Source organism: Myiozetetes cayanensis, unplaced genomic scaffold (genome assembly GCF_022539395.1).
Source record: "Myiozetetes cayanensis isolate MyiCay16 unplaced genomic scaffold, myiCay2020 scf1, whole genome shotgun sequence".
In the NCBI taxonomy this organism is placed as follows: domain Eukaryota; kingdom Metazoa; phylum Chordata; class Aves; order Passeriformes; family Tyrannidae; genus Myiozetetes; species Myiozetetes cayanensis.
The window spans coordinates 115,619,746-115,646,369 of record NW_026086604.1 but is presented as its reverse complement, the minus strand read 5'-3'; the positions used below and the strand labels follow the sequence as shown (position 1 = coordinate 115,646,369).

At 37.6% G+C, this 26,624-nt stretch overlaps 1 protein-coding gene across 1 annotated transcript in view; it reads right to left on the bottom strand.

The window, feature by feature from the left end:
* The window catches only part of RFTN1 (raftlin, lipid raft linker 1), a 98,036-nt gene that overhangs the window by 29,397 nt on the left and 42,015 nt on the right, over nucleotides 1-26,624 (bottom strand). Inside the window, exons 4-5 of the mRNA XM_050321361.1 lie at nucleotides 16,869-16,977; nucleotides 2,341-2,764 (exon numbers count right to left, since the gene is read on the bottom strand). Of these exons, the coding sequence (XP_050177318.1) occupies nucleotides 2,341-2,764; nucleotides 16,869-16,977 (533 nt within the window). The remainder of the gene's footprint in view (nucleotides 1-2,340; nucleotides 2,765-16,868; nucleotides 16,978-26,624) is intronic.

Below are 26,624 nucleotides of genomic sequence, written 5' to 3'. Positions count from 1 at the left end.
TACCTGTGCCTTGTTCACAGGCAAATATTTGTCAACATGCTTTGAAGAGCCCTTTAGTAACAGGGAAAGAGAATGAGCACTACAAAACATTCAGGAATAAAGTGAAGAAGCACAAAAATAACGTTTAAAAAAATGTTGATTAAAAAAACCACAAAAATTAAGAATAAATTTAAGATCCCACAAATAGTAAGGAATATTAACTTTTTTCCTGAACTTTTACATAGGGAAGAAGGAGTTTAGGAGTGGTAACCTCCTACGGAACACGTAGGGAAAAAAAGTGCAAACCACCACCTGATGCTTTCAATCTTCACATTCCCAAGGAAGGATGAAGAACTTGTGCCAAAAGTTGAAATGCATTTTCCATGGGAGGAAAAGGGAGTGCTGTAATAACAAAAATTCATGCAAGAGTAATAAAGAAATCAGCAGTGTTGTACAGGATTTGGAAAAATCCTACCATAGATGAGCTGTCACATAAAACTGCCTTCTCAGACCTTCAGTCTTTGAAATTATTTGCATAACTCACCAATTAAAAAAATAAATGAAAAATAAATAAAGCCAAAAAGCACTCAGAGAAAGAAAGATAATTGAGGAAACTAAATGCATTTTTAAAGTAAACTCTCTTATCTGGCAAATCAGCAGCTGTAATAAAATCCTGGTGTGTTCCAGACAAAAGCTGGGAAGACTGAAAGTAATGCTCTTCACGTTATGCAGAAATACAATGAACATGGTTAGTTGTAGCAAAAGAAATTCAATGTTCAGTATGGAGAAGAACAGCATCAAAAATATTATTAAACTTCTTAAGTTAACTCTCATAGCATATATAAAAAGAGAAAGAACTGGTCTGATTAGACTTGGAGGTAACTAATTTTTAACTATAAAACTAAGAGAGGTTTTTACGTGTAAGATTCTAGTGCTGGATGAGGTGATGACCCACCCTTAAGGGTGTAAACCAGAAGAAATTATTCAAACAATAGTTGTGTTTTTACCAAACCTGGGTGTCCCCTTGCCCAACAAAAACTGAAGAAAGTACAGTAAAAGGTTACTAGAGCGTGATCCAAATTTGATGGCGAAAAGCTGATTACACCAAACTGCACCGGAAACCAAGACAATAGTCCAAGGAGAGTACAATGCACAGTCATTCTTGGTCCTACATACACAATTCCCACAGGGGTAGAATTGTTTGACTGAATCTATGTAAGATTTAATGAATAGGGATAAATTAAAGTCAAGGACAGTACCAGCTTTAGAAATTCTATCTACATTCCTCTTGAAGAGGTTTGTAGCTCATAAGGAAATAAAGGAAAATGTAACAGAAATCAGTGTAAACATGGTTTTCTTGGATTTAAACAAACATAGGAATGAAAAGTATTTTAAGGTTTTAATATTAAATTATTAATATTTTAATATAAGAATATAAGAATATTTTTTTATCCCTTTTAATTTTCTAAATTACTCTGGTCTACATCTTATTTTGAACTACAATTCTTGCTACAGAAGTAACCTCTGAGCATCAAATACCTTATAAAAGTTATTTTGGGACCTCAGCTGAGACTTGTGGTCTTTGATGGCATAAAATGATATTTAAAAAGTGGAAAGCATGCCTGAGGAGAAATATGTCAAAGAAATGAGAGAAAAAAACCTAGAATATGGAGAAAAATCTTAAAAAAAAAAAAAAAAAAAAAAGAAAGAATTGGAAGGCAAATTATTAGGAGCCCCATTACCAGAGTATCTTTATTATGAATTAGCAAACATAAGCCATTAACAAAAATAACTGCTGATTTCCAGTAATTATAATACTGACTGTAGCAATGACCCTCATCCTGACTATAGGATACTAGTCACTATATTCCTGCTGTTCCTGACATGGTTTAATTCCAGTTATGTTCACCTGCTACAAAGGGGCTAACTGCGATAAGGCTTTTGTGACTTATTCCTTCTATTGCCATAAAACCTTGTCAGGCAGATTAACAGGGCTTTTTACTCACACAGACAAAAAGGACACAAAGATCAAGAGCTCTCAGGGTACAGCAACAAATACAGAGATGAACCGATTCAGCCGAACAGACAAAAATAAGTCTTTACACTCAGGCCTACATATGGGCCATAACAAAGCTGCACCTGCTTATATCATCTCTTCCCTTGCCATCTGAGTTATGCTCAGTTGTTGTGAACTGTGTAACCATGCTGAAATCAGGTTAAGTGGCTCGTTTGGGGCATCTTTTCTTCACTACCACAGTGGTATTGTCCCCCCTGCATCCCCACCCCCTAAAGGAGCTGGGAACATAATTGAGGCAATTTTAACTTGGCTTTTTATGTAAGAGAGGTCACTACAATACTTACTGCCAGTAAGTGGTTTTAAACATCGTGCTGGTGTTTCATTCTCTGCTAGTCCATTCGTCTTGTCTGCTGCTCCTCTTACACTCAGGTTCGCGGGTTGATTCTGTTCCTCGTTTCCCTTCGCAGGCTTGAGATTCAGCTCTTCAGCAGCCTGTCCTTCACCTCTACAGCCCTCTCTGGATGTGGCACACTGGTCAGCACTTTCCTCACTCTGTGCTGAAGTACTGCATCCATTAATGCCATCTATTTTCTCGCCATCCGGTGAAGCATGATCCTCAGGGTAATTTGAAACATTTTTATTATCTCTTGATTGCACAGAGTTGTTACTGGCAGGTGTCAGGGAGGCGCTGACAAGACAGTTCTTTTGGGAATGGTACTGAGGTATAATTCCAACAAATTTCAAGCCTTGACTTGCAGCATCTTGAATCTACAAGTTGAAGAAGATTAGATTTTTAACTGTCAAGCTGTCTTAGCTAAATAGAAACACAGAAAATAACACCCTTCAAGGCAGCAAGCATGTCATTTTGCTACTTTTGTCCACTACCACAAGAAATTGTCATGTTGCATTTATATAAAAAGTTATTCTAAAGAAGCAGAACGAAAAGATCCCTACACCATCTGAAATAATGTGAAAATGGAGGGGGGGAAAAAAAGAAAAAAAGGAGGGAAAAGAGAGAAAATGACTACACATTTCTTCACAAGATATAAAAGTATCTGTTTGAAAAGCTTATTTATTACACATTACTCGAAGTGGCATTTCTTACAAAAAGAATTTTAGTATCATTTTTAAGAAGTCAGACTTATTATTACATCTGCTGTATTAGGTGTGTGATTATGACATTTATGCAAGGGAAGGATTATTAATTAACTCTGTTACATGCACTGTTATAACAACAGTTGTTGTTTGTCCTATTTTGGATTGAGACACAAATGGCAGACTTTCACATAATGAGTAAATGAAAGTAAAGCTATTTTAATACACCATTTTTGGGAAGATACAGAAGTCATAATAGCAAATGGCATTGTGACATCAGCTAAGAAGAAGGAAGAAAAAGGAAACTAAGAGGCTCTATCACTAATCCTTCACACTTTAGGTAAAGGAGAAAAAGGAAGGAATCAAATCACAAAAGATCCTAAGAAAAAAAGGCATTGGGCTAGTAGTAATGACAGTTGGATAAAGCCAGAATTAACTAATGAAGGTCTGAGATGAAACAGAAAAAGAAATCTCTTTCAGGCAGACTCAGCACTATGGATGCACCATCCACTCCAGTCACCAGCCTCACACCCCTCAAACCCAGGAGAAGCTGCAGTGCGAGACAGACTTCTGTGAAAACATATGAGTGTCTACTGCTTCATTTATCCAAATCAATCACTGAAATTAAAAGGTTTCCCTGTAATGTATACTCTTCATATAATCCAAAGTCTAAATACACATATATATATTTCAAAAATAAATGCCTTGAGAATGGAGAAATGATTTCACTTTCACTGCACAGCATGTAATTCAAGAGAGTTAAAGTGTTTTGATTATTCTTCTGTGCTCAATTTAGCATCAAATTAGGAGAAACAGGTCAGTGAGGGTTTTTTTTCAACAGAAAGTAAAGAGGAAGAACTTTGTACCATTTTTTTTTCTTTTTAATTGAAGAGGAAGCTCATTTTTGCATCTTCTCTACCCAGATTTTTTTTTTTTTAATTTAATGAATCATTTACTTCCTGGTAACCTTGTTACCTGATCAACAACAAGAACTTCCTCTTTCAAACCACTGTTATATTTTCCATGTTAAATTAACTCTTGATTTCATGATCACAGGAACTTAAAACAGAGGTCTCCAGGAAACAAAGCAATGGTCTTCACAGGTGTTTAGCCTGGAAAACATGGGATGCTGACTTAACTAAAGCTCATTGCTAAAGAGGACAATAACCTCTAAGAGGACAATAAAAATACCACTGGCAGTGTCCTGATCAAATGAGTATCTGTCTACAAAAAAAGCATGTAACTTGTTCATGAAGGTTCAAGTGAATGTCAATAACAGGTGCCTTCATAATATGCTTAATGGTGCAGACTCTCCATTGTAACTTGATTAATATTTTTTTGTATAGTCAATGATAGAATTCATTTCATCTCTTATCACTCATCTACAGACACAACACTACATTTGTTTAGTAGGTTGCAGGGCAGCTAATTATAGAACTTTAACTAGTAGGCAACTGTTAAAGAGTTTGGGGATAGTACATACATAGCAATTTTACTGGTCCTGGTCAAATAAGACTGCTTGTCAATCTATACCAGACTCCCACGCTGTGGTTTGGATCAGAACAGCTTTAACAGATATTGTAGCAATGCTTTACAGTCTTGGCTTACTCAAAAAAAAAAAAAGTTTTTTTCTAAAGAATACCTGATGCTGAGGTGTTTCTTCTGAGGCTCTTGTTCTGAGAATGTAAATGGGAGGAACTAAGGGCTGAATTGTAGTCAATGCTGTATTATCCTAATAGTTTAGCAGAAAAACTGGAAAAAGTCTGTGTCTTAAAGGCCCTTTCCCAACAAGTTAACAGACAGTATACAGAAGACAAAATCTTCTTTGAACGTGTATTTCAAATTTTCCCAATTACATATGGTGGAACCGAGAACCTAATTATTTTCAGTAAAGCCAATTTGTCAGGACATGCTACATCAACAGCAGCATCTGTATGCTGCAGAACAGCAAAGTGATGTATCAGCAGGTACAAACAGTCTCTCCCTTCAACTTTCTACAAAACCATGAAGAGGTTAGTTCTCACCAGAAAGCATAAAGCCTGAGCCTGAACATTTTCAAACTACAATGACTATTCATTTTTTCAGAATCTTGTTCAAAGCCTAAATAGTATGAAGTTTTAGTTGTCTTCACATCCAAACTGAATTATGCCATCCAGCACAAATTCGCATTTCCTGTTTCCTGTATTTTGAATATTGAATATTCAAATTATAAAACAAAACAAAACAAACAAACAAAAAAACCCCACAAAACAAAACAAACCCAAACCTCAGTAACTGGATAAGTTGTGCCCAGGAGCTGTGCAGGACAGAAGGACTGTTCCTAGCAGGTACCTGTGGTTTTTAGACCCTTTGAATGGGAAGAACATGACAAGATCACCCAGGGTATATTCCAGATCAGATAAACAACACAATTACTTGTCTTTACATGCCAGTTTAGAGCACTAACAAAAAGTACTAAGAAAGGCCTGTGTCATACTGCATTGTATGACGAAATGTGAGGAAAAAACATAAAGACAACAACTGCATCTCCACCACTTTTCACATCAGATAAGAAGCTAGATTAAAAATGCCCTTACATGAGATGATCCATACTAATTTCAAATGTTTTACTGACATTTTTTTGTACTTTAAATATACTACATACTTGCCCTTTACATCTTTGGAAATTGTGATAGGGGAAATTCCAACAAAATTGAAAATAAAAAAATAATCTTTGCTTCTTTCCCTAGATGGGAACAGAAACATTTTTATTGCCTCATGAAGTGCTGCTTGGATTATATTAACCACAAATACAAGACCAGATCTCCATCACAGAGGATGCTATTGTTCAATCACAGAAGCAGAACTTAACTTATTTATTTCAATCTGGATAAACACTCGAGTGGGTACATCCAAATTCATTTGTAAGCGGGTTGCAACAAATTGGATTAACACCAGTTTAAAAATAGAATCTGCGTAAAGAAGGGGTGAAATTTCATGTGTACAGAGGGCCAAGGCAGTTAAAGAATTTAATGTCATCCCTATAATTTGCTTGATTAGAAACCTGGCATTTTCCCTGAGGGGAAGAAATGACAGATTTAGCCTTTGCTGTCTGTGACATAAATATCAAATCTCCCACGAACTTTAGCAGGAATAGGAACAAGCACCGTGTCCAACCCCAATGTCACTACCTTAATTGAATTTTAGCTGGAGCACTTGTGTTAACATTCTTAACATTTGCAAAGTGTTATTGTTTATTTCAGAATAAACCTGACCGCTATTTTTACACTGCATTTGGAAAGAAAAGGAGCCATCAGCAGCATAACGCAGTGTCACTAAACATTACATTAATGCAGCAAATCTATATCTCACCTTTTCAAATTATTTTGGTTCTCTTGAAGACTCCCTACCTAATTAGAAAATGACTGACACTTTAAATTAAAGGTCTGTAAAACCACACCTGGTAACAGTATGGCTGAATGCTGAAATCCTCTTTTCTGGAAACTACTTGCTTTTAGTCTGCAGATCTCACAGCCATGTGAGAACCCACGTTCAGAAGCACGTTTTGAACAGCCACATACAGGTTTTCTTTTCAAATCTATTTTGAACAAAGACACTTGGCAAGTCCATTGTACAGCCCACATATTGTTTGTGATTCTGTGTTTCTTGTTGCACTATCGGACCCATAATAATCTCCTATTGCTAGCAAGCATGATGGTGCTCTTATAAATATGGAAACTCAAGGATAGAGATACCATGCTGAATAGAATCATACACTTTTGTCAGTTTTGGCAATTGCCTACAGGGAGATCCTGATCGCATCCCAGTGGGATGGCACAACAAAAATTAAACACTTCTACCAAGCTCGGGATAGTACTCCACCCACATCAATAAAAATGCAAAATAACACACAGAAATTTAATAATGAGGACCTCTCTTGGATAAGAATTTCTAACAAATTATTTAATAAGTTTTAGGAATTTCCCTTAACTCTTCTGTGCCAGGATTAACTCTTTTATTTGGGATGTATGCAGAAGAAAAGCAGTCTTACTCATTTTACCAAGGCGCTCCAGTTTACACGAGTCCTAAATGGTCTCAAGGCTTACACTTTCTCGTTATTTGAAAACAAACCACCTTTAAAACCCAGGTAGCAGGACTGAACACTTCATTAATAGGTTTGCTATATGGTTCGTGATATAACTAGATATTGAAAGAATTTCGTAACAACCCAGTAAAAGGGACTGCTGCTAATATAAACAGTAACCCAGAAACAATTTATGAGGAGTATATATAGCAAAAATGCGCTCAGAGAGAATACAACATTTTCCAGGAGCAGTGAACTGGGTTTTGGTGGTCAAATGCAGTTAGCTCTGCTGTGAAATTAGGGAAAGACTGCTACTTAGTCCAAATGATGGCCAAACATATGGCCTTGGAAACAATAGCTCGTTAATTTTGCCCAGAGCTATCTATTTAAACAAAGTATGAACTTAGTCAATAAAAGAAACGCTTGTCTGTTTGTTTATTTAGTTGTTGTTTCAAAAAGAACAAAGATGAAGGCACTAGAACTCATAATGAGCACCAGAAACCAGATCAGTGTATTTTTCTACCTTCTTTTTAGGATTCAAGCAGATTGCCTTCAACAACAGGCAGCACCAGGGATCTTCATGTGAAGAACATGAACCTGTGGTTTGAGGAGAATGCTAGGCACTCCATGCCAGGAGCTGGAACTGGAAAAGTATGTTCAAGACTACAGTCTTCCAACTGTGTCCTCCTTCATTAATATTTAGTAGTACACATTTCATCAGAAATACTGCACATCCCCCTCCTAGTCTGTTCATTCCTGGAAACAGATGTTTAAAATTAAGACAGGCTTTTAGTCTGCCCCTGATATTTTCCACACGTCTCACATGCTCCTTCCTTAGAAGACAGCAACAGTCATCAGGAGTTTATTGCTTATTTTAAAACCAACTAAGCTTAGCTAATGGTCTGAAGGAGGGATTTAGTTCTTTCTATAAGGCTCAAAACTTATGAAACTTTGGCATTTTTGCATCCCTAATACTATGTTAAAAAATAAAAAACTCTACTAATCAAAGAGCAGAGCATCAATTGCCAGTCATCCTATTACTCTGAGACTCTGTTACTACTTGCAGATTTCCAAACCAAACAACCTTTCTGACCAGGATGTTCTGTTGTTTAAGCCTGTACTTCCCATGCATTTTTAGCCTTTCCCAGTTTACACAGGAAATTCTGAATTTGAGACACATAGTTCGGGTTCAGATACATATAAGAAAATATAAACGCAGCTTTTAGAAAGCAAAATCCCAATCTGCATTTAGGCTTTCAAATTACCAAATATTTTCACTGTCAATTACATCAAAATAGGCCACCAGGGATAAAATGCTGGAGAGATGCATTGGAAAATGTTACCATAATCCCAAATCACAGAACAGTCCTTTAAGCAGTTTAAGTGAATGTTTTTGGCAGTGTTTATATATGAAAACCTTGACCAGAACTTTAACATCTCGGAAATTTAGATAAGACTATCAGAATAAAACTGACAAATCCAGCAGAAGAGAACAGAGTCCAGAAACAAACCCGAAAGGTAAAACCTAATCTTTCCGTCTTTGGAAATTCAACAGAACCATTGATTTGCCATTTTGAGCTCTCATTGCATTTGTGGTAGGGCAGAGCAAGGCACTGAACAGGGCAAGAAAGCAAGCTTTGCAGTTTTACAACACGCTCATTTGTAGTAGCCTCTGCAAAAGGGAACTGAAAGCTGCAAACAGCACAGGGAGAAATGTACTGAAGCAAGTAGCTACTGCAACTTACTCCTGCCCTGAATAAAACAGAAGATGGATCTTAAGGCAGTCCGGTAGGAGATACTAAATTACAGGAAGCTCTATGTCTCCTGCTACTCGAGCCAAGGCAGGGATGAGATTAACAATTTGGAATATAAAGAGAACAATAATAAGAGAACAATATAACCACACTAAACACGTAGTGCAGCATGGTGCAAGTACACCTGTTCCTTTTAGCACATTTCATTAGATGACAGGTTTTGAAACCAGTCTCATCCTCTGTGGTCCTGGGTGCAATGATTCTTCTCAAGTTATCTCATTTTAGCACCTATCTCTTCACTGAAGGAAAAGGGTGAACACTGTTGGCCACAGGCTGCAAAGGTTCAGTGAGTGTGGTACCTGCCCAAAAGCCACATAACATACTTGCATCCTCCCGCCCTTGCCATAAACTCCGAAAGAAAGTCCTGAAATTACTCACATAATTTAAGACTTATTCCCTAAAATTTGTTTTAGCCTTGGAATAAACTGCTAGAGAGCAGCCAGCTACACTCACTCAACCCAAATGCTTGATATACACTGTTTAAAAATGTCTGTGGAAACTCTTGTCCCAGGCTCTTGCTCTGGAGAACTGGCATTATCAAAATGCAGATTACAGGAATCCTCTGCAAAAAACTCCTACACTAATGAGTGAATAAAAGCCAGATTTACAGAGATGCAGAGTTGAGTGTTGTATCTAACAACCATTGTAGCAACCAGCAATAATGTGACTCAGAACTGGGACAGTGGTTTAGTCCATCTCTGTCCTAGGCAATGAAAGCAAACAAATAAAAAGGTTCAGGACAACCAGAATATTTTAAAAAGTAGGAACTCCATCTCAAACCTATAGGCTTTATATCTAATTTGCAGGCAACACTTTCTTTTATTTTTAGATCAACCAAGGAGTGTTTCTTTAAAATCACATTGTTTCATCAAGCCATCTGTTACTCATAACCAAAATTACAATTTGAACAATTTGCCCATATTTTATTCTAGCACAGTATAAAATATTATCAAATTTACTGTTATTGAAAAAGGTTTTTTCCCACCAGAAAGAAGTAGGATCATTAAAAACATCAACAACATAGTTTATAATATCTATTTTTATCTCGGACAAGGGGATGACTCTGGAAGCTGCTGGGGGCAAAGGATTATAAAAGCACAACCAGGCTCCTGGGAGAGTCCTGAAAATAGTTTTGTAATGTCCATGGAAGATATATATCAACACCACTTTTACAGGGCTTAGTCAAAAGAACACAAGTTGAAAGAAGCTTAACCAGGAACAGATGTTTCCCTTCACACCAGGCTGTTTAAAATACAGTATATGCTATTTTTTAACATCTCTTGTTATATATACACTTAAAAAACATTAACAGAATGCACTTTAATAAATATTATCACAGCAGATTACAAACAGTTGAACCACTGATGTTGAGTTTCAACTTCTGCTTCATGACCATATCTACTAGCATCCAAATACTTAAAAAATAAAATAGGGTCTGTTTGCACTGAAAACTTGCAGAAAACAAAGCAGTCAGTTGAGTGCTCAGCAATGGTTTTTATTACAATGCACTATAGAAATAAACGTTGAATTGTTCTTTTGCAAATACCCTGGAGAGTAAAGGTTTTGAGGGAGGGATTTTTTGGGTTTGTTTTAAGGATGGAAATGATTTTAGAAGAGATTGAGATCACATCTAGGTAAGTAATCCTAGGTAATAAACAGGACTCTAGAGGGGTCATTTTCTAGCCACAGAAGTAAATCTGAACTGCTTATTCATTGCAAGAACAAACCTCTGAGCAATATTAAAAACGCAATTTTACCCCTCCTCTGTCTTTTACTGCCACCTGCTCTGCAGGAAATTTCCAAATGGGCCAGCTAAAACATATCTCAAGTAAAGAACAATGCTTAGGATTACCATAACCATCTAAGGAACCCTGGCACCAACAGAGCAATTGGAGACTCCTCTGAAGAGATCCTTGTAAGAGTGCAGTAACTGAGTCAAGAAATCCACCAACAGACTACTGCTCTTCAGAACACATATGCTGCATCTCTTTGTTCCTTCTAAAAAAGAAATCTCAATGCAAAGATTAAGAGATGAAGAATAAATAATGATAGAAAGAGAGAGGAAAGCGAGAAATACTGGAACAGCTATACAAACTCCAGTATTTTTCTTAGCTATCATAAGTGAAATTTAAAAAAAAATAAATTTTAATATTAGTAATTTTCACATTCATTATTTTCTAGAAAATTTCAGATTTTTGTCTTTTCATTTGCTTGTCATACTGTTACAAACACAAATAATTTTATATATATGCATATTATTATGGAGACATTGATACATTTATCATCATAATTAGATGCTAAAGAGTTTTAAAACTCAGAAGCTGAGAGCTCAAAATAATTCAATATTGCTTTCACACAATATGTGGGTATGTGAAGTCCCTTGTTTCCATCATACAAAACAAATGTTCATTCATGTGAGTAAATATCTAGAAAGTAAGTGAATCACTCCCTTGACTTGAAACATCTATGGAAAAGATTTTAAAGTCCTTGAAAATTCATATAGGCATTTAGTTACTATTTTAGAGGAGAAACAGAAATCTTCCTAAATACTTCAACCCTCCTTCTATCTAACTTAAAAGAAGCTTGAGAATTAACCTGTCATTTAAGAGCAACAATAATTCAAAAATTCTTTACCACTTAGAATCCCAACACGGATGATTGGAGAAAATGATGTGCATGAACTAAGACTGCAGTTATCCTGAAAACTCCAAAAAGCTAGAGGTGAATGGAGGGGGAAAATCAAAACAGTGAGAAAAAAAGGGTCTCAGTATTTTGATAAAAACATCAATATGGAGAAACATACAGTGAGACTGAACTTACCCAACCATTCAGCCAGTCTCCTGCCTCAAGCTCCCTCCAAAGGAGCAAGGGTAGATAACAAGCAGTAGGATCAAACCCCTCCAAGAAATGTCTCGCCTTTCAGGAGCACACCAAGTTCAACTACAGTTTAGTAATGCATACCAATTTCCACTGCATAAAGCAATGCTTGAAACACACTAATATCTCATGCCAGTTTTACTCCTGATAACATTTTCTTTTCCATAAAACTGTCAAGAGGGCTCAAATACAGTAGATCCTTTCAACAATGCAGGATGTGAGTTCTTCGTACAAGTGTTAGTATTGTACAGCCTTTCTTTCAAAATTGTCCAATTCTCCACACAACTTGCCTCTGTACCAGAGACAATCGGTGATCAGTCTTTCAGATGACAACTCTAGAACAAGTACATGGGTGGCAGCATCCTTGCAATGTGTTTTGTTGGTATGTTCACAGAATATACTGATTTGGAAGGGATCGACAAGGATCAAAGAGACCATCTCCTGGCCCTGCATAGGACCATCCCCAAGAGTCATACCAGGAGCCTGAGAGTATCATCCAAACGCTTCTTGAACTCTCAGGCTTGGTGCCATGACAACTTCCCTGGGGAGCCTGTTCCAGTGCCCAACAGCCCTCTGGGTGAAGAACCTTTTTCTAATATCCAACCTAAATCTTCCCTGACACAACTTCAGGCCATTTCCTTGGGTCCTGTCACTGGTCACCACAGAGAAGAGATCAGTGTCTGTCCCTCCTCTTCCCCTTATGGGGAAGTTGTAACTGCAATGAGGTCTCCCCTCAGTCTCCTCTTCTCCAGGCTGAACAGACCAAGTGACCTCAGCTGCTCCTCATATGGCTTCCCCTCAAGGCCCTATTTGTCCATAAAATCTTTGTTAAATGTAAAAAAAAAAGTATAATGACAGACCATCAGGCAAGAGAAACAACAGGACTGGTGTACATATGCTTCCTCTGGGAAGTCTCCAGTCTGCCTGATGAAACTCTTCCAGGCATGAAGACCAAGTTTCCTGAGCTATTCCTCCCTGGGGTCTCACTGGCTTAAATCTGAGAAGTACCATCACTTCCTTGGCCCAGCAATGCTATTATTAAACAATAAGTGTCAACAAACTTACTGGCAGAGTCACTACATCAGCAGCAATCAAGATTATTTGCAAGGTGATTTGGACTACAGAAGATGTTCTGAGGACTGCTTAAGGGAATGATACATTCCTGGCAGCTTTGGAGCTAGTGCTGGTGATGGCATTTGAGCTCACTGAACTTGACCAAGACGTGAGCAGAGAGAACAGCGATGAGCAGATCTGACACACGCTGCCTCATCTGGCAAATTTCATCGCACAGTAAACACCACTAAGGTGTTTCAAGGTGGCAGGCGTGTTCCAAGTGGAACCGGTCCACCTCTGAAAATGTAAACCCAGTTATTGATCTGTACTGCCTCAGGTTTGTTGGGAGAAATCAGACTCGTTTTTGAGTCAAGTAAGGACAGACCAGTGGGGAGAGGTCCTTGTCTAGCCAAAAACACAAAAGGAAGATGCCTGTATTTGGATTTCAGTTAAGCTGAAGCATTTTTAAGCCATGCTTTTCTGTGCTTATCATACTTCCCTAGAGAAGGATAATGAGTCCACAGGGACAAGAAACATGAACCCTGTAATGGCATCACAACGAAAAAAGTTACCATACATGAATTGCCTCTCATTATTAAGTGGGCAACCAAGGATCCAAAGATGTACTTCTTAAATTTTAAAAAGTCAAAACTGGGGAGACATGGTACAGAAACAATCCTCCATTCCCTTTCACCTATACCACAAAGATGTGAGTAAAGCAGTAAAACCTTCTGCCTGTTACAGTTCTTTTAGAGCATGTAACTTGGATTAGAACAGAAAACAAAGGTCATGAGAAACATATCTGGCATTCATATATCATTGTGTATTTAAAATAACCCTTTCCTTGTGATGTCAGCCTAGCTTCTGCTTCCCTTACTTTTCTCCCCAGATTCAGAAGAACGCTCTCAGATGAAAAAAATGTAACAGGATACACAGAAATAAAAACAACTAAGGAAGTAATTAAAGGCTACCCTATTTGACATGAGATACAAGTCAAAGTATTACAAAATATGGTATCTTAGAAGTAACATCTCTGACTTTCAACTACTTCAGAATGAGCTGAGCCAGAGTGATCAGAATTTCAGAAGTTAGCTTTGCTCATTAAAAAGCACATGAGCAAATCTTTAATCTCTCTTTTGCCTGAGAGCTAAACAGGAGTTAGCACAGGAGCGCTAATATCAATTCAGCAATACAGTATATACACAACAGTTACATCTTTCATTGCCCACAAATTATGTATCAAAGACAGCATGGGAATATTTGAGCTCTTTAGGACACACTGAGCTGCACAGATCCACGTGGATATCAAAGAACAAACAGAGTGTGGTGATGTCAACACAATTCTAAGGTACAGGAGGAGTGTATGTTATGCAACATCGTGTCCCCAGTCTTGCCATAGCCAGAAACCACAGTGGTGGTTTCAAAAGCAGCAAAGAGAGTGGAGAATTGGGACAGAGTCCAGCAGTGCAGAAGGATCTCAACAAGGTTTGAACCAGAGGTTTGACCTCTCAACAGGTTTGACCAGAGGGTCTTCTTTGGCATTTCCTAACTGTCTTGTAGTCAACATTGTACTGAGGCACTTTGTTTCAGACAGCAAAAAGCATTCTCCAGGTGAAATAACCTCCTTGTTTCTACCAAATTATAACATTTATATGGAGTTATGGAAAAAAAAAAGCATATAATACCTACATTGTATGCCATTAAAAAAGTGTTTTGTGTTTGCAGAAGGAAGCAGTTAATATTCAACATGAATTTTCAATGCAACAAAAAGTCAATTAAGAAAAGTTATTAAAATTGCATCCTTGTTCAAACTCCAGGTAAACAATACTTGTTCAGCAGTGCATAATAAAATTAATAAAATTAATTTTCTCAGGGTATAGGAATTTTTTGCAATATGCTCATGGAGAAAATTTTGACTTCTCATTTTGTTTTTAAAATATGGGTAATCTATTTGGTTGTTTGTTGGGGTTTTTTTAATACAGTAATTTGCAATGCAGTAAGATGGTAAACCTGTGCTAGAAGCCTCTGTTAAGAAAAGCTCTGTGATCAAGGATTTGCCTATTTAATTAAAATATTCTATTAACTTCAATTGTATTCCACAATTTGAGAAGAATTATAGGGCTGTTCTTTCCTGCAAGCAAGCAATTGCCCTCTCTAACAGCTTTTTGTTACTGCTTTCTTTGAAGAACATTCTTTATTTTTCATTTATTTTGTTTGTAAACATCTGGTTTATATGCCCTTAAAAGCAATGGACATTTCTGTTGCTCAGACAAATTAGTTAATAGGACAATTAATTCCTACTCCCAAACAAATCCTGTTTCCTGATTTTTATTTACATAAAAGCGTTGAGACTTTCACAGTTTGTTTAATCAGATACAGACAGTGACACAGCACACACTTGACAGCAACAGCTTCAAAGAACTTCAAATTTCTCTACATCAAATAACATCTGAAGATGAGCGACATACTCAGCCTACAGAGAAACAGTAAATATACACTCTAGCTATTAAAATTTAAATTATTATCTTTCAAAAAGGCATCTTCATAACCCCATAATCAAATGGCTTCTACCAACAGAAACATTTCCACGTCTAGAAAAGCACTCTAAAGAGTCTCAGAACTGGATATTTATGGAAATAAGACGACTCCTGGATTGTCATTTTGTTTTCATGTTAGCCATACTCTTTCTGAAGTTACAAATGCAAAGAAATTTTCTGTCGCAATGATGCACAATTTTGCTACCAGTTGTGACAGTTACGCCTATATTTCTCTACTCTGACTCAAAGAATTGAGGAACAAAATCAAACATGTTGAATCTGATACACAATAACTACACTAGTTTTGCCTAGGTGTAAATATACTGAAATAATCCAAGATAACATCAGAATTGTGGTGCAGTAATGCAATTAAACCTGAAGCAAAATTCAGACTCAAACTTTTGAATGTTATTAGGTTTTCAGGAAACTTCAGTTTGTTCTGATACCAAAATCTATATATCTTTAAGTTTGACAATGATGAGCAGATAGTTATAGCTGTATTATTTTTAATACAGTTTTTACAATTCATAGGAAAAAGGAAAGACTGAATGAGTGCAGTCTGTCAAGCCAAGTCCCCAAAAAGATCATACAGCCTGTGCTGAAATTTATTCTACAAAATTCTTCTAACTGTTATCACTGCAAGACGAACCAAAATTAGGGGAGTATGCCTGCTCACTATTCTTACACCCCATGGCTAAGTAAATATAGTTCTCAATGCTAGTTTCTATAAAGTGCTACAGGACACAACAGATGCTGCCAAATTTGAAACATGCACAACAAATCCGTCTTCACTAAAATGGACATAACCTGCTAATTTCCAATCTGGTAGAATATTATAGTGTCAAATATAATTTTAAAAAGAAAGTAACAAATAAAGAATTGCAGTGTTCTCTTCAAATTCACCAGTATATATAATAACTAATTGAAAGCAACATTATTCTGGATGACAAAAGGATTGAGGTTACCAGTATCATCTCTAACTGCTCATCGTGTGATACTGAACCAAAACTTAAATAATCTGGGAGTTTCTGGGAGGTAATGGGCCTTTTATGTAAAGTACTATCCAACAGGCTATTTTGACACTAAAATGGAAAAGATACATATTGTTTCAACATAAAACGTTGCACATTAGGACCATCTTCTACACTGGTAACTTAGTTGATAGGATCCATATACGATAGATAGGTCACTCTCCTGTGACACTACAAATAGTTTTCTCAGAATAACATGATCAAACTTATTTCTCTCAATAACTATAACTGCCCTTCAGATATTTAAAATTATAAACCACCAAATTCTAGTGTAGTGTTTCAGCTGGATAAAGTGTATACATATCCCTACTGTCAAACTGACAGGACTAGAAACAGTAATTATAGTGCAAATAAAAGCCTACTGTGTTTTGGGGTTTGCCACCCCTTTCTTTTTTTACTTACTTTTTTAATAAAATCAGGTATCTCCTTTTTCTCTGAAAGGTGGTTGAAAGAGGAGCAGCATTCTACCTCCAAGACGTATCCTTCACTACTGACGTCACCTTTTGGAGACCTAAAGAGGCAGACAGAAAAAAGAATCATTTTCTGTTGTTAAGACTGGATACCCAGATATCCCATTTATAAATACTTCTCCTGGAGACATAACCTTCAGACAAAACTTTAGTTCCAATGCATTCAGCCCACTGAGTTCAGTACAGTTCTGACAAGTAGCAGCTACAAGTGTCTCATCTGCTTCGTAGGGGAAGAAATCACACCAGTGACTGCAGATGATAGAGTGCTTCAGGGACTTCCAAATTTCTTTATCCATCTAAGAAACACTTTGTCAGCCTGGTATCTATGGCCAACACCACGGAGATGCACAGGTGATGTAACTCAGAATACACAGAAAGAAGGTTCCAATGCAATGGACCGACAGATGCTTTGGGTTGCAAAGGGCAGCCTGATGTAAGATGTGTTTCACAGACAGCAATTAAAAGAAATCCCTTCTCTTATCTAGCAGCATTCCAAGTCAACATTTAAAAATCAGTGCCTAATCAAAGTTGTTTACCCTTCAGTCTTCCCTTATGCTTTGCTGCTGAGAAATTTAAAGCGGTGTTGGAAATCCCTCCTCTTTCAGAAGACACTAACTCCTAAAATAATTCAAAGTGTATGGCATTTGCCATATACATTGCTGAACAAAGCAGCACTGTGGAGACATGGTATCAGTCAAAATATGCCAAGGGAAAGTTTGGAAGTTATACTGAATGTTCCTGAGAAAGTCTGCAGGCATGGACTGCAAAGCAGTGCTACTGAGTACAGCTTTTGCCTCCTCTGACCTTTCATGCAAGGATACACCTGATCAATAAAGGATACCTACAGAATCATATGTTTCCCCAATTCTTTAGGAGAACATACAGAAGAATGCACAAAAATAAAGGCTAGCCTGTAATTCTTGGTAATAGTAGCAAAGTAGTTATTCAACACCCCATATGGAGAATCAAAACAGCTAATTTGAAGTAAAGAACTAATCCTGACCGGCAGTTGTCTGATGCACTGGGTACCTACAGGACAGGAAGAAAGATACAGAAGTTTGAACTGAGAATGTTGACGAAGCAGCAAAACAACAAAACAAGGGCTTTGCAGACTTGCCACACTTGCTAAAGCATCCCTGTGCAAAAGCCCTGTTCCAGGGACTGAGACTGCACGACATGTAAAATGCGCTTCGGCTACAGATGGTCCCAGGGGCTTTCCCGAGATGCTAACAGTTCCCGGGAGCCATGAGATGTGTGGGCTGCTGACTGCAAACTGGCAGTGTGTTTCCTAGGCAATGCTGCAGACATTTTCTGAAGTATCACATGACATTGTATTTTGTATTTGATCCTCCCCCTTTCACACAGGCTACGCTCTCACTTCATTTCTCTCATCTCAGTTATGTGTGGGGCAGGTGGTACCTGACCTGTGCATTGTTTGATTACACTGAAGTCCTTTTCCCATTAGTTTTCCCCCTCTTTTCTAGGTTTTTCTTATAATCTGTGGTGAAAACTCTCCAAACATCATCCAAACACAGGACTTGCAGAAGTCATTACTGCGGGACTAGATGTATTCCACCCCTACTCCTCTGTAACAGGCTCACATGAATCAACTTATGCAGCGAGAACAACTTTGTCAAGAAAATAAAAAAATTGTTTTGCGAGGGACAACATGTGTACTGCAGACAACCATTGTGCAGATTTTGCACCACAGATGAATTCTGTTAATTCAAGAACATAAAAATAAACTTTAGAAAGTCTCCTTGCTAAAGTACTTACTACTATACCTACATATTTTAAAAAAAAAAAATCTGAATATGACCAACTGGAATTGTAGCCCTGATGTTATCTAGCCACGTTCCAGATAGAAATAATACGAACTAGGGCTCTCTAATGCCCAAGTGATCAATAAACCGTCAGAACTGCCACTCAATATTGCAACGTGAAGTCCACACAACATCAAATGGAGCAAACACAATTCTCCAGTGCTTCAGCTGTTGTATCATTACAAACCAGAAGTGGATTACCAGGAACAGGCAGCAAGGAACCAAGCCCTTTCTAGACAATCAATCCCCTTTTGGGGGGTCAACTGCAAAACTCTACAAATGCGAGCAACAAACATCTCCACTATTTCCCTCGCTGGGATAACCCACTGTACTCATGTCAGCTGCCCTTCAGCCTGGTTGAGGAAGCCACACTCCCCTACCAGAGACTTTGAAATACTATTTCTCAAATTCAAAGTTAAGGTATTCAGTCCCAAAAAATTAAATATGCACCATGCTATTTCTGTGCCCACTCTTTTGACAAAGCCTATTCCTTATAGAGTGATCAACTCTAGCACTGCTGTAAATACTTGCTGTAACACACACGAAAACTTACTATTTTAATTACTCTGAAAGAATGAGAAGGATTGTATTTTCATTTTAAACCCACTGGCTTCCTATAAAAATAAATTCATTTCAACCTATATGGTGAGGTTTATATACAGGTATAAGGATTCTTCTCCTCTCCTTAACAGCTCTTTGGGCTCTGATTGTGTGAAGTTTTTTGAGGACCTGCCTCTAACCTCTTTGAAAGGAGTAAGAGTTATCTGAGATACCGATTATAGCCATAAAAATATAGTTCTTACTACAACTGCTTAAAATGTCCTGTTTATTTTAACTCCTTTAAGAAGCGCTTACTTTGAAATACACTTGCTGCTTGGAAATATTTAAGTGAATAGGAGACAGTGAATTCCTCCTCTAAGACTCTGAGGGCTACCTCTGCACTAGGGCTCATAAAGAAACTGTACCAAATACCATTGTACTCTGTTAAGAACATTATTTTACAGAACACACTTAACAGATTCTACTAAAGGCCGTAAAATCCTAAGTTAAAATCTTCCAACAGAAGTACTCTATATTACCAAGAACTATTTTTCCATGCTTTCAAGTAGATTATGGCCATATATATTAAAAGCACGTCTTTGTCTATACTGGTAGTTTTTACCTTTTTAGGAAAGCTTTAAGAGCTTGTTATTGTGTCAAAAGCATACATAGTTTTTCATGCAGAAATAATAAATATCTGTGGATGTCACAGACCACAAAAATAATTATCTGGCATATCTAGGTGGGCAAGAAATTATTTCTATGCAATGAAAAATGCATTTCATACATGTATCATGAAGTATTTCATAGAGATCATAAAAGTCTCACATTAAACTCTTTGAATATTATTAGTATAACCATAAGGAAGTGGCTAAATATAGGTACAGATAAATTCTATACTGACAGAAATTAATAGTTTGGGGTTTATTAACTTACTGGGACTACTTTTAGGATCACTTTCCTTAGAGATTATGAATTAGGATCCCCATCTATCTATCAAGATCCCAGAAGATATGGAAAAAGTCCAAAGAGCACAGTTCTGTGCACTTGCATTGCTCTGCTCTGTTTTGAAGAAGAAGAATTGATGTCAATCATTTGAGAATCCAATAATCCATACACTGGAGTCTCTTACCAGTTTTACAGCACAGGATGTTACTGGGAGTCCAATGTACAAAATATTTTAAAATTAAAAGTACTGGTTTTAAGTTGATTTCCGCTTTCCTATAATAAAATATTTCTCAACAGAAAGCAAAAGAGAAAGAGAAATGCTGAAATCAGTTTAGTCAAAAAAATGTGTAAGCTCCAACAAGAAAGATCTTCCTTTTCTTCTAGATGCAGAGTCAGCAATTTCTTCCTTTTCTTTTCCTCCTCCTAAGTTGGAAGATTGAACCCTCCTCCTTTCATTGCCTGCAAACATTCAGGGTTTTTTATTCCTTTTATTTCTCCAATTAAAAAAAAATTTAAAAATCGCTGTGCTAATTAAAAATGGTCCAGCCCTGAAAGAAGCACATCTTGGATACACCCATGGCTGTACCCTTCTTGGAAGCCAAGATGACTGGAGAAGCTGGTACATCCTGACTCAGTACAATGCCCTGTACTCACTGTAACACATTTTGTGATACCTGAAAGGGAACAGAAGGGACAGTGTGAACAAAGCCAGCACTTGCCCTGCAGTGAGGAAGGGCAGTCTCCTGACCACTGCCCCCAGAGAGGATTGCCACTGGTTAGCCACGGAGATTTACAGAAAATTTCATTACAACTTGTACACCCTGGGCTTTCATTTGTTTTTCTTCCTTTGTTATACACCTCATTGTTTGTTTACCTTTATTCATTTTCCTGAAGAAGGATTTTTCTGTCACTGTAGTGACCGGTGTATCCATTCAGTGACCACCGTGGACATCCTTAACCTAGGGATGGCAAAGCACTGAGAGGAAATTTCAGTCTACCTGTTGCTGAGCAGAGAGACAACATTCGCAGGCCTGGCAGGGTTAGGGTAGAGGGTACTCTCAAACATTACCATACAGCTGTGGACCACAGGCTTACAAGCAGTGTCATCCCGAATCCTAAACAGCACCTCTAGTGCCACTAAAGAAGAAGAAAATACATAGAATAAATAAGATTTTCCCTTATAACTGGAGGTTCTTGGGCCAAAAATATTTTATGATGGTTGTTTCAGTAGGCTGTCATTTCCTGCACAGCTGTTTGTTGTTAAGCACCATTTCATGGTAGATAAACCATAACCAGCTGTGGAGTACCAGTAACTTACACAGTAACTATTAAAGCTGACAACTCAGTGTCTGTTACAAACTGGATTTCCAATCCTTTTCAGATGCAAGAAGGAACTGAGGAAGCCAACATTTGGTCCTAATCTTCCTAAAGTTCCCCATGCCCATGAATTTGGCAAGCTGAAACACACTTGTAAACTGCACAGACACTGTAAAACAACTATTTGATTAAGATGATGCTGGGAATGTAAGTGCAGTTTTGAGACTTCCCACTACACAGGAGGAGCTCTACAGTTCAAAAATATAACTGTACATTCATAACAAACTGATCTACATTACAAAAAAAATAAAACCACAGCAAAGTGATTAGCGTGAGCAGCTGGTGTCTGTATGATTTCAGGTTAAACATCTAGGAAAGCTAGAATATCTGAAAACCAAGAAAGCAGCAACTAAAAATCCATAGGTTTTATGGTGCCCACACAACAAACACACAACACAAAAACAAATAAAAAAATTAAAATTTTTATTTTTATAAAAATAAAGCAGGTATATTGTATCATGACAGCCTCAACTCTAACCCTCTAACACTAACTAATGTGACAGTGTTTTAACTTTATTATCTAAACATTTTCTTTACTAGAAGTTTTCTTATATAGGAAACCTCATCACTGGGATATGTATTATTAACTTGTAAAATTTATAAACTCTTTTTTAATGACAGCATATAGAGGTTCTTAAGAAAAGTTTGGGCACGTATGGATACGTGGACATCTTTACTGTGCAGTGTTTATAATTTTGAGCATGCAGATGAAAGAACATTTATTTTGGGTCAATGTTAGAAGTTATTGTGAGGAAATATGTATTTCTTTGAACTTGTAACAAATAGCAAGCTTTCAAAACTCAAGCCATTGTCCTTGGAGCTAAAGGAAGATATCTGTTGACTCTTGGGTATGGAATAAATATTATCATTTCGGTAAGCTGAAATCAGCCTGCTGAGAGCAACAACACACACTATATTTGCACACAAACATGTTTGATCCTAATGCTCACGAAGTCAAATTCAGACATTTCTCATCTTCAGGCTTAAATCCTACATGAAAACCAAACAGATAAACACATGCATTTACATTTGAATTAAAAATATATTGTGCCAATGCAAAGTACCTACTTTCACCAAAATGAAACACCAGCAAATCCAAGAAACTGTAAAAATCTTGGTTTACTATTAAACTTTTGAACTCAGTCTGTCAAATTCCTTTGCAGATAAACCGAATTCTTGTTAGCCGAGTGATGAAAGTTTGCATTACAGGATTAATGGATATAGGGAAATTACAGAAATAGAATCAGAATCATCTCATCAAGTCAACCTCTGCAACACCTGACACCTCATTATTTTACAGAAAGGGAAAACAGCTGCAAAGCTGTTTGAGGTAAACATACAAATTTAAAACATTTAGAACATTTAGAAACTCTAAAACAACTATTCAACCATTTTTTTCCTGCCGATCGCTTTCCTGACTGGAGGCAAAACCTGTAGATGGTATGTCCTAAGACAAAGGTTGAACAAGGGAGATAAAATCTTTGGAATTCAATTTATATCCCTTGCCTCTCTACTGAGGTGAGATGGAGCATCTGCAAACACATCAAAACTCTTGTAAGCAGACAGTTTACGAGCCCAGACCATGTATCTTTTCTCGTGGAAGAGAATGGAGCTTATTTTCCAGTGCACAGTATTTAGAAAGGGGCACTAAAACATTTTAACTGACATTGAATTTTGAAACTTAAAGATACCAGGCAGGGGTATCACACTATGAGAAGCTGGGAACAAATCACAGCAGCTTTGTGCAGTGGTTTTGTTATAGTTTTGTTCAGGGACTGACTTGGCGATTTCTCTGCAGGGAACAGGTTACCTGCCACAGCCACAAGCTGTCCAAAATAGTACCACGCACAAGACACCTACACAGAGATTGTTGTGTCAAAAACCAGCGAGTATGGAAGTAAAAGAACAAGGAGAAAAAGGTTACTACACACACAAAGAACTAATGATCTCTGTTCCTTGGTAGGGCATAAGCAACATATATGTTTACTGACCTTATCTTGGTTAGCCAGAACCTCCCAAATACACAGACTGTCCCCTGGCCCTTCCACCAGCAGAAATATGCTGTCACCCATTCCCACTCTTCAGCATACCACCTTATATTCTTGTCTTCAATGTAAATATCAGTGTGAATCTACTTTTTCTCAAGTGAAATCAATGTGAACCAGCAGGGCATGGCCTATACTTCATAGCTGGACCCTTCCCTAAATTCAGCAAAAAAAGCCCTGTATAAACCTCGGCTTGAAGATTTTTCTTTGCATAATTTATATGAGATGTTTTCTCCAAGAAACTCAAGTATCTCAGAACTCAGCAGAGGCAGTAAAACACACAACTGCTCTTTAAAAATCTGTCCTTTACTGTCACATTTTCCCTAACGTTTCCAAGGGACAATCCTTGGTTTTCAACAGGTACGGTTTCCATATATGTTAGGAATGTGTTTCCTCAAATGTCCTACAGCAGGAACGACTCCTACTTACTTATTTAGTAGAAATGACTACATGGCCAAGATAACACAGTCACAGAGGTACCAGTACAGATCAAACAGGAAACTCCCAAAGTGACTTTAAAAGTCACCTTAACATACAATGACATTGCAAATTCACACTATTTTGAAACTACGTGACAATAGGACAGTGGTAAAATAGGATAAATAACACTAATAGGTACTTTTTCCATGAGTTCTAATGTTCAACATGCCTCAGCACTACCTTTTCCATTTTATTCTTGAACAAATTCAGGCACTGCACATCTCAGTGGCTGCAGCAGCATCATCTGATGCACATCATCTGCTGCAGCTAGTATAGACTTCCTACCTTTGGAGAGGAAGAGCTATAAAACTAAGTCCTCAAAGTGTAAGTCAACAGCATGAATTTTAAAACATAAAACTGACATAGAAGGGTGCAACACTGACTGAAGAATAATTCAAGTGTTCAGTTCTCTCTCTGTATACATAGAATTGACATTACTGTATCAAAAAGGCACTCAGACAACAATTTCATTTCTGTTTCATTCAGACAACAAAAATAGGAAGGTGGAAAACCACATCTGGTATCTGCCAGACGACAGACAGATGAAGTGTCCAGGGCTGGAGCCATCTGTGTTGAAACACCTGCAGTAAGAAAGGAGCTACAGTGCCAGCCAGGTATTTTGCAGAAAGTGCCCAGGAAGCCTGAAGCTGGGCCTTACAGCAACGTGAAGAGTTTTTTATGAGTCCTTGACTCACTCCCCAAAAACACCATACCACCAAGGGGACCACTTTGTACCTCACAGCATAAATGACGTTACCAGTGATTCTATAGCTGTGGCTGAACTACTTGTACTCCTAAAATCCTATGACAGAAACAAACACTCATATGATCAACAACTATCCTAAGCAGACCTAACTTCTACCCAAGAGTTCAACTGTTCTATAGAGAGATAGCCTAGAGATGACAAGACACCTGACAGTCCCCAGTGGAAAAAAATGTAATTTAATCATTATCAGCAGTGTGATGAGGAAGGTTAATTAAAAAAATTAACAGATATGTCTTTTTGTTTCATATTGTCACAATTTTTCTCCCCAGCTAGCATGTGGATTGACACGAACTCATGGTTCAAATACAGCTGGTCTCTGTGCAGGCCACATAGAGACCAGATCCGAAATCTATGCAACACCCATCTCTCTCTTCATTGCACCTGGCAATGCAAACATTCATTGCATATTCATTACACTGAGGAAGCAGCTTCTCCCATACTCTTAGCCAAACTCAAGAATGTTTAAGCTACATAGAACACCAAACTGATGTCACTTCCCTTTCTGGTACTTGTCTGTTTTTTCCTGCTTCGCCAAGTCTCTTCCACTTCCCCAGGCAGTCAGAAGTGACAGATAAGACAATGCAAAGAAACAGAGTGCAAATGCAAAAGGAAATATAATTGGTTCAAGACTTTCTACTGGCTTCAATTTTGTACAGTCATTTACAGCTGTCTAAAGTGTATGAACCACTGGCACCCAAGTGAGTGAGGAGGCAATTAAGATTTTGTACTCTTTCACAGTCATTCTGCACAGATGCAAACTACTGGATACAGCATGAGACAGGAGCGACACACTGAGCGCTCTGGCTTGAAGACCATATTGCTCCATTGGGAAGGAGGCTGCTCTTCTCTGATATCTCTTCAGAGCTCAGCCCTGGAAGATGCTGAACCCTTGGACCCCAATCCAACAGAAGTCCTTAAGTGCTTACTTAACACTGAAAACTCGTGCAAGTAAATAGTTTCATTACTGGCAGCAAGGTATTTTGTAGGCAGAGAAAGCAAGGCCCCAAAACCAGGGAAGCTCAGCCCAGTGTTACTAAACAAGTCCACTGTTCAGCCAAACATTCTACGTTAAACCCTTGAAACAATAATATCAGGCAAGCCAGCATGAAGTTCTGTATTAATAAAATCAAAATCAAGTCAAGGTAAATTGAGAATTATTTTAGAAGCTCAGATTGCCTGTGACACCTAATGCCTACAAATATTCGTTAATGAAATGAAAAACTCTTTCCTTAGGTCAGAGACTGAAGTTTAGCCCTGTCTGCTACCAACTGGCTACCAGGCTGTAGCAATTTGAATGGTGAATGGTTTACTTTTTAAAGAGATGTCTAAACCAGATACATCTTTTCCTTAAAGCATCGGCACAAAGAGTGGGACTATGATGGGCAAAGGGAGGTTTAATTATCCCCAAGCCTTCAATATTTGTCATTGTAAGAAGGGGTGGACTGGGGAACGCAACTAATGTAGGGAAACTACGGAGAATGGCTGCATCAATACAGGTAGCTGCAGAGTTGTGGGTGGTCAGATAACATTAAATTAGATTTTAAATAATTAAGAAAAAAGTTCTATGTTTACAAACATTCACATTTTCATTTTCTTCTGGGGCATTTAGCAGCACAGTCTATTGATTTTTTTAAAATCACATTACATCATAAAAGAACAAAATTCCAGCTTCTTATTCATCTTCAGACTGATTGTGTAAAATATTCTTA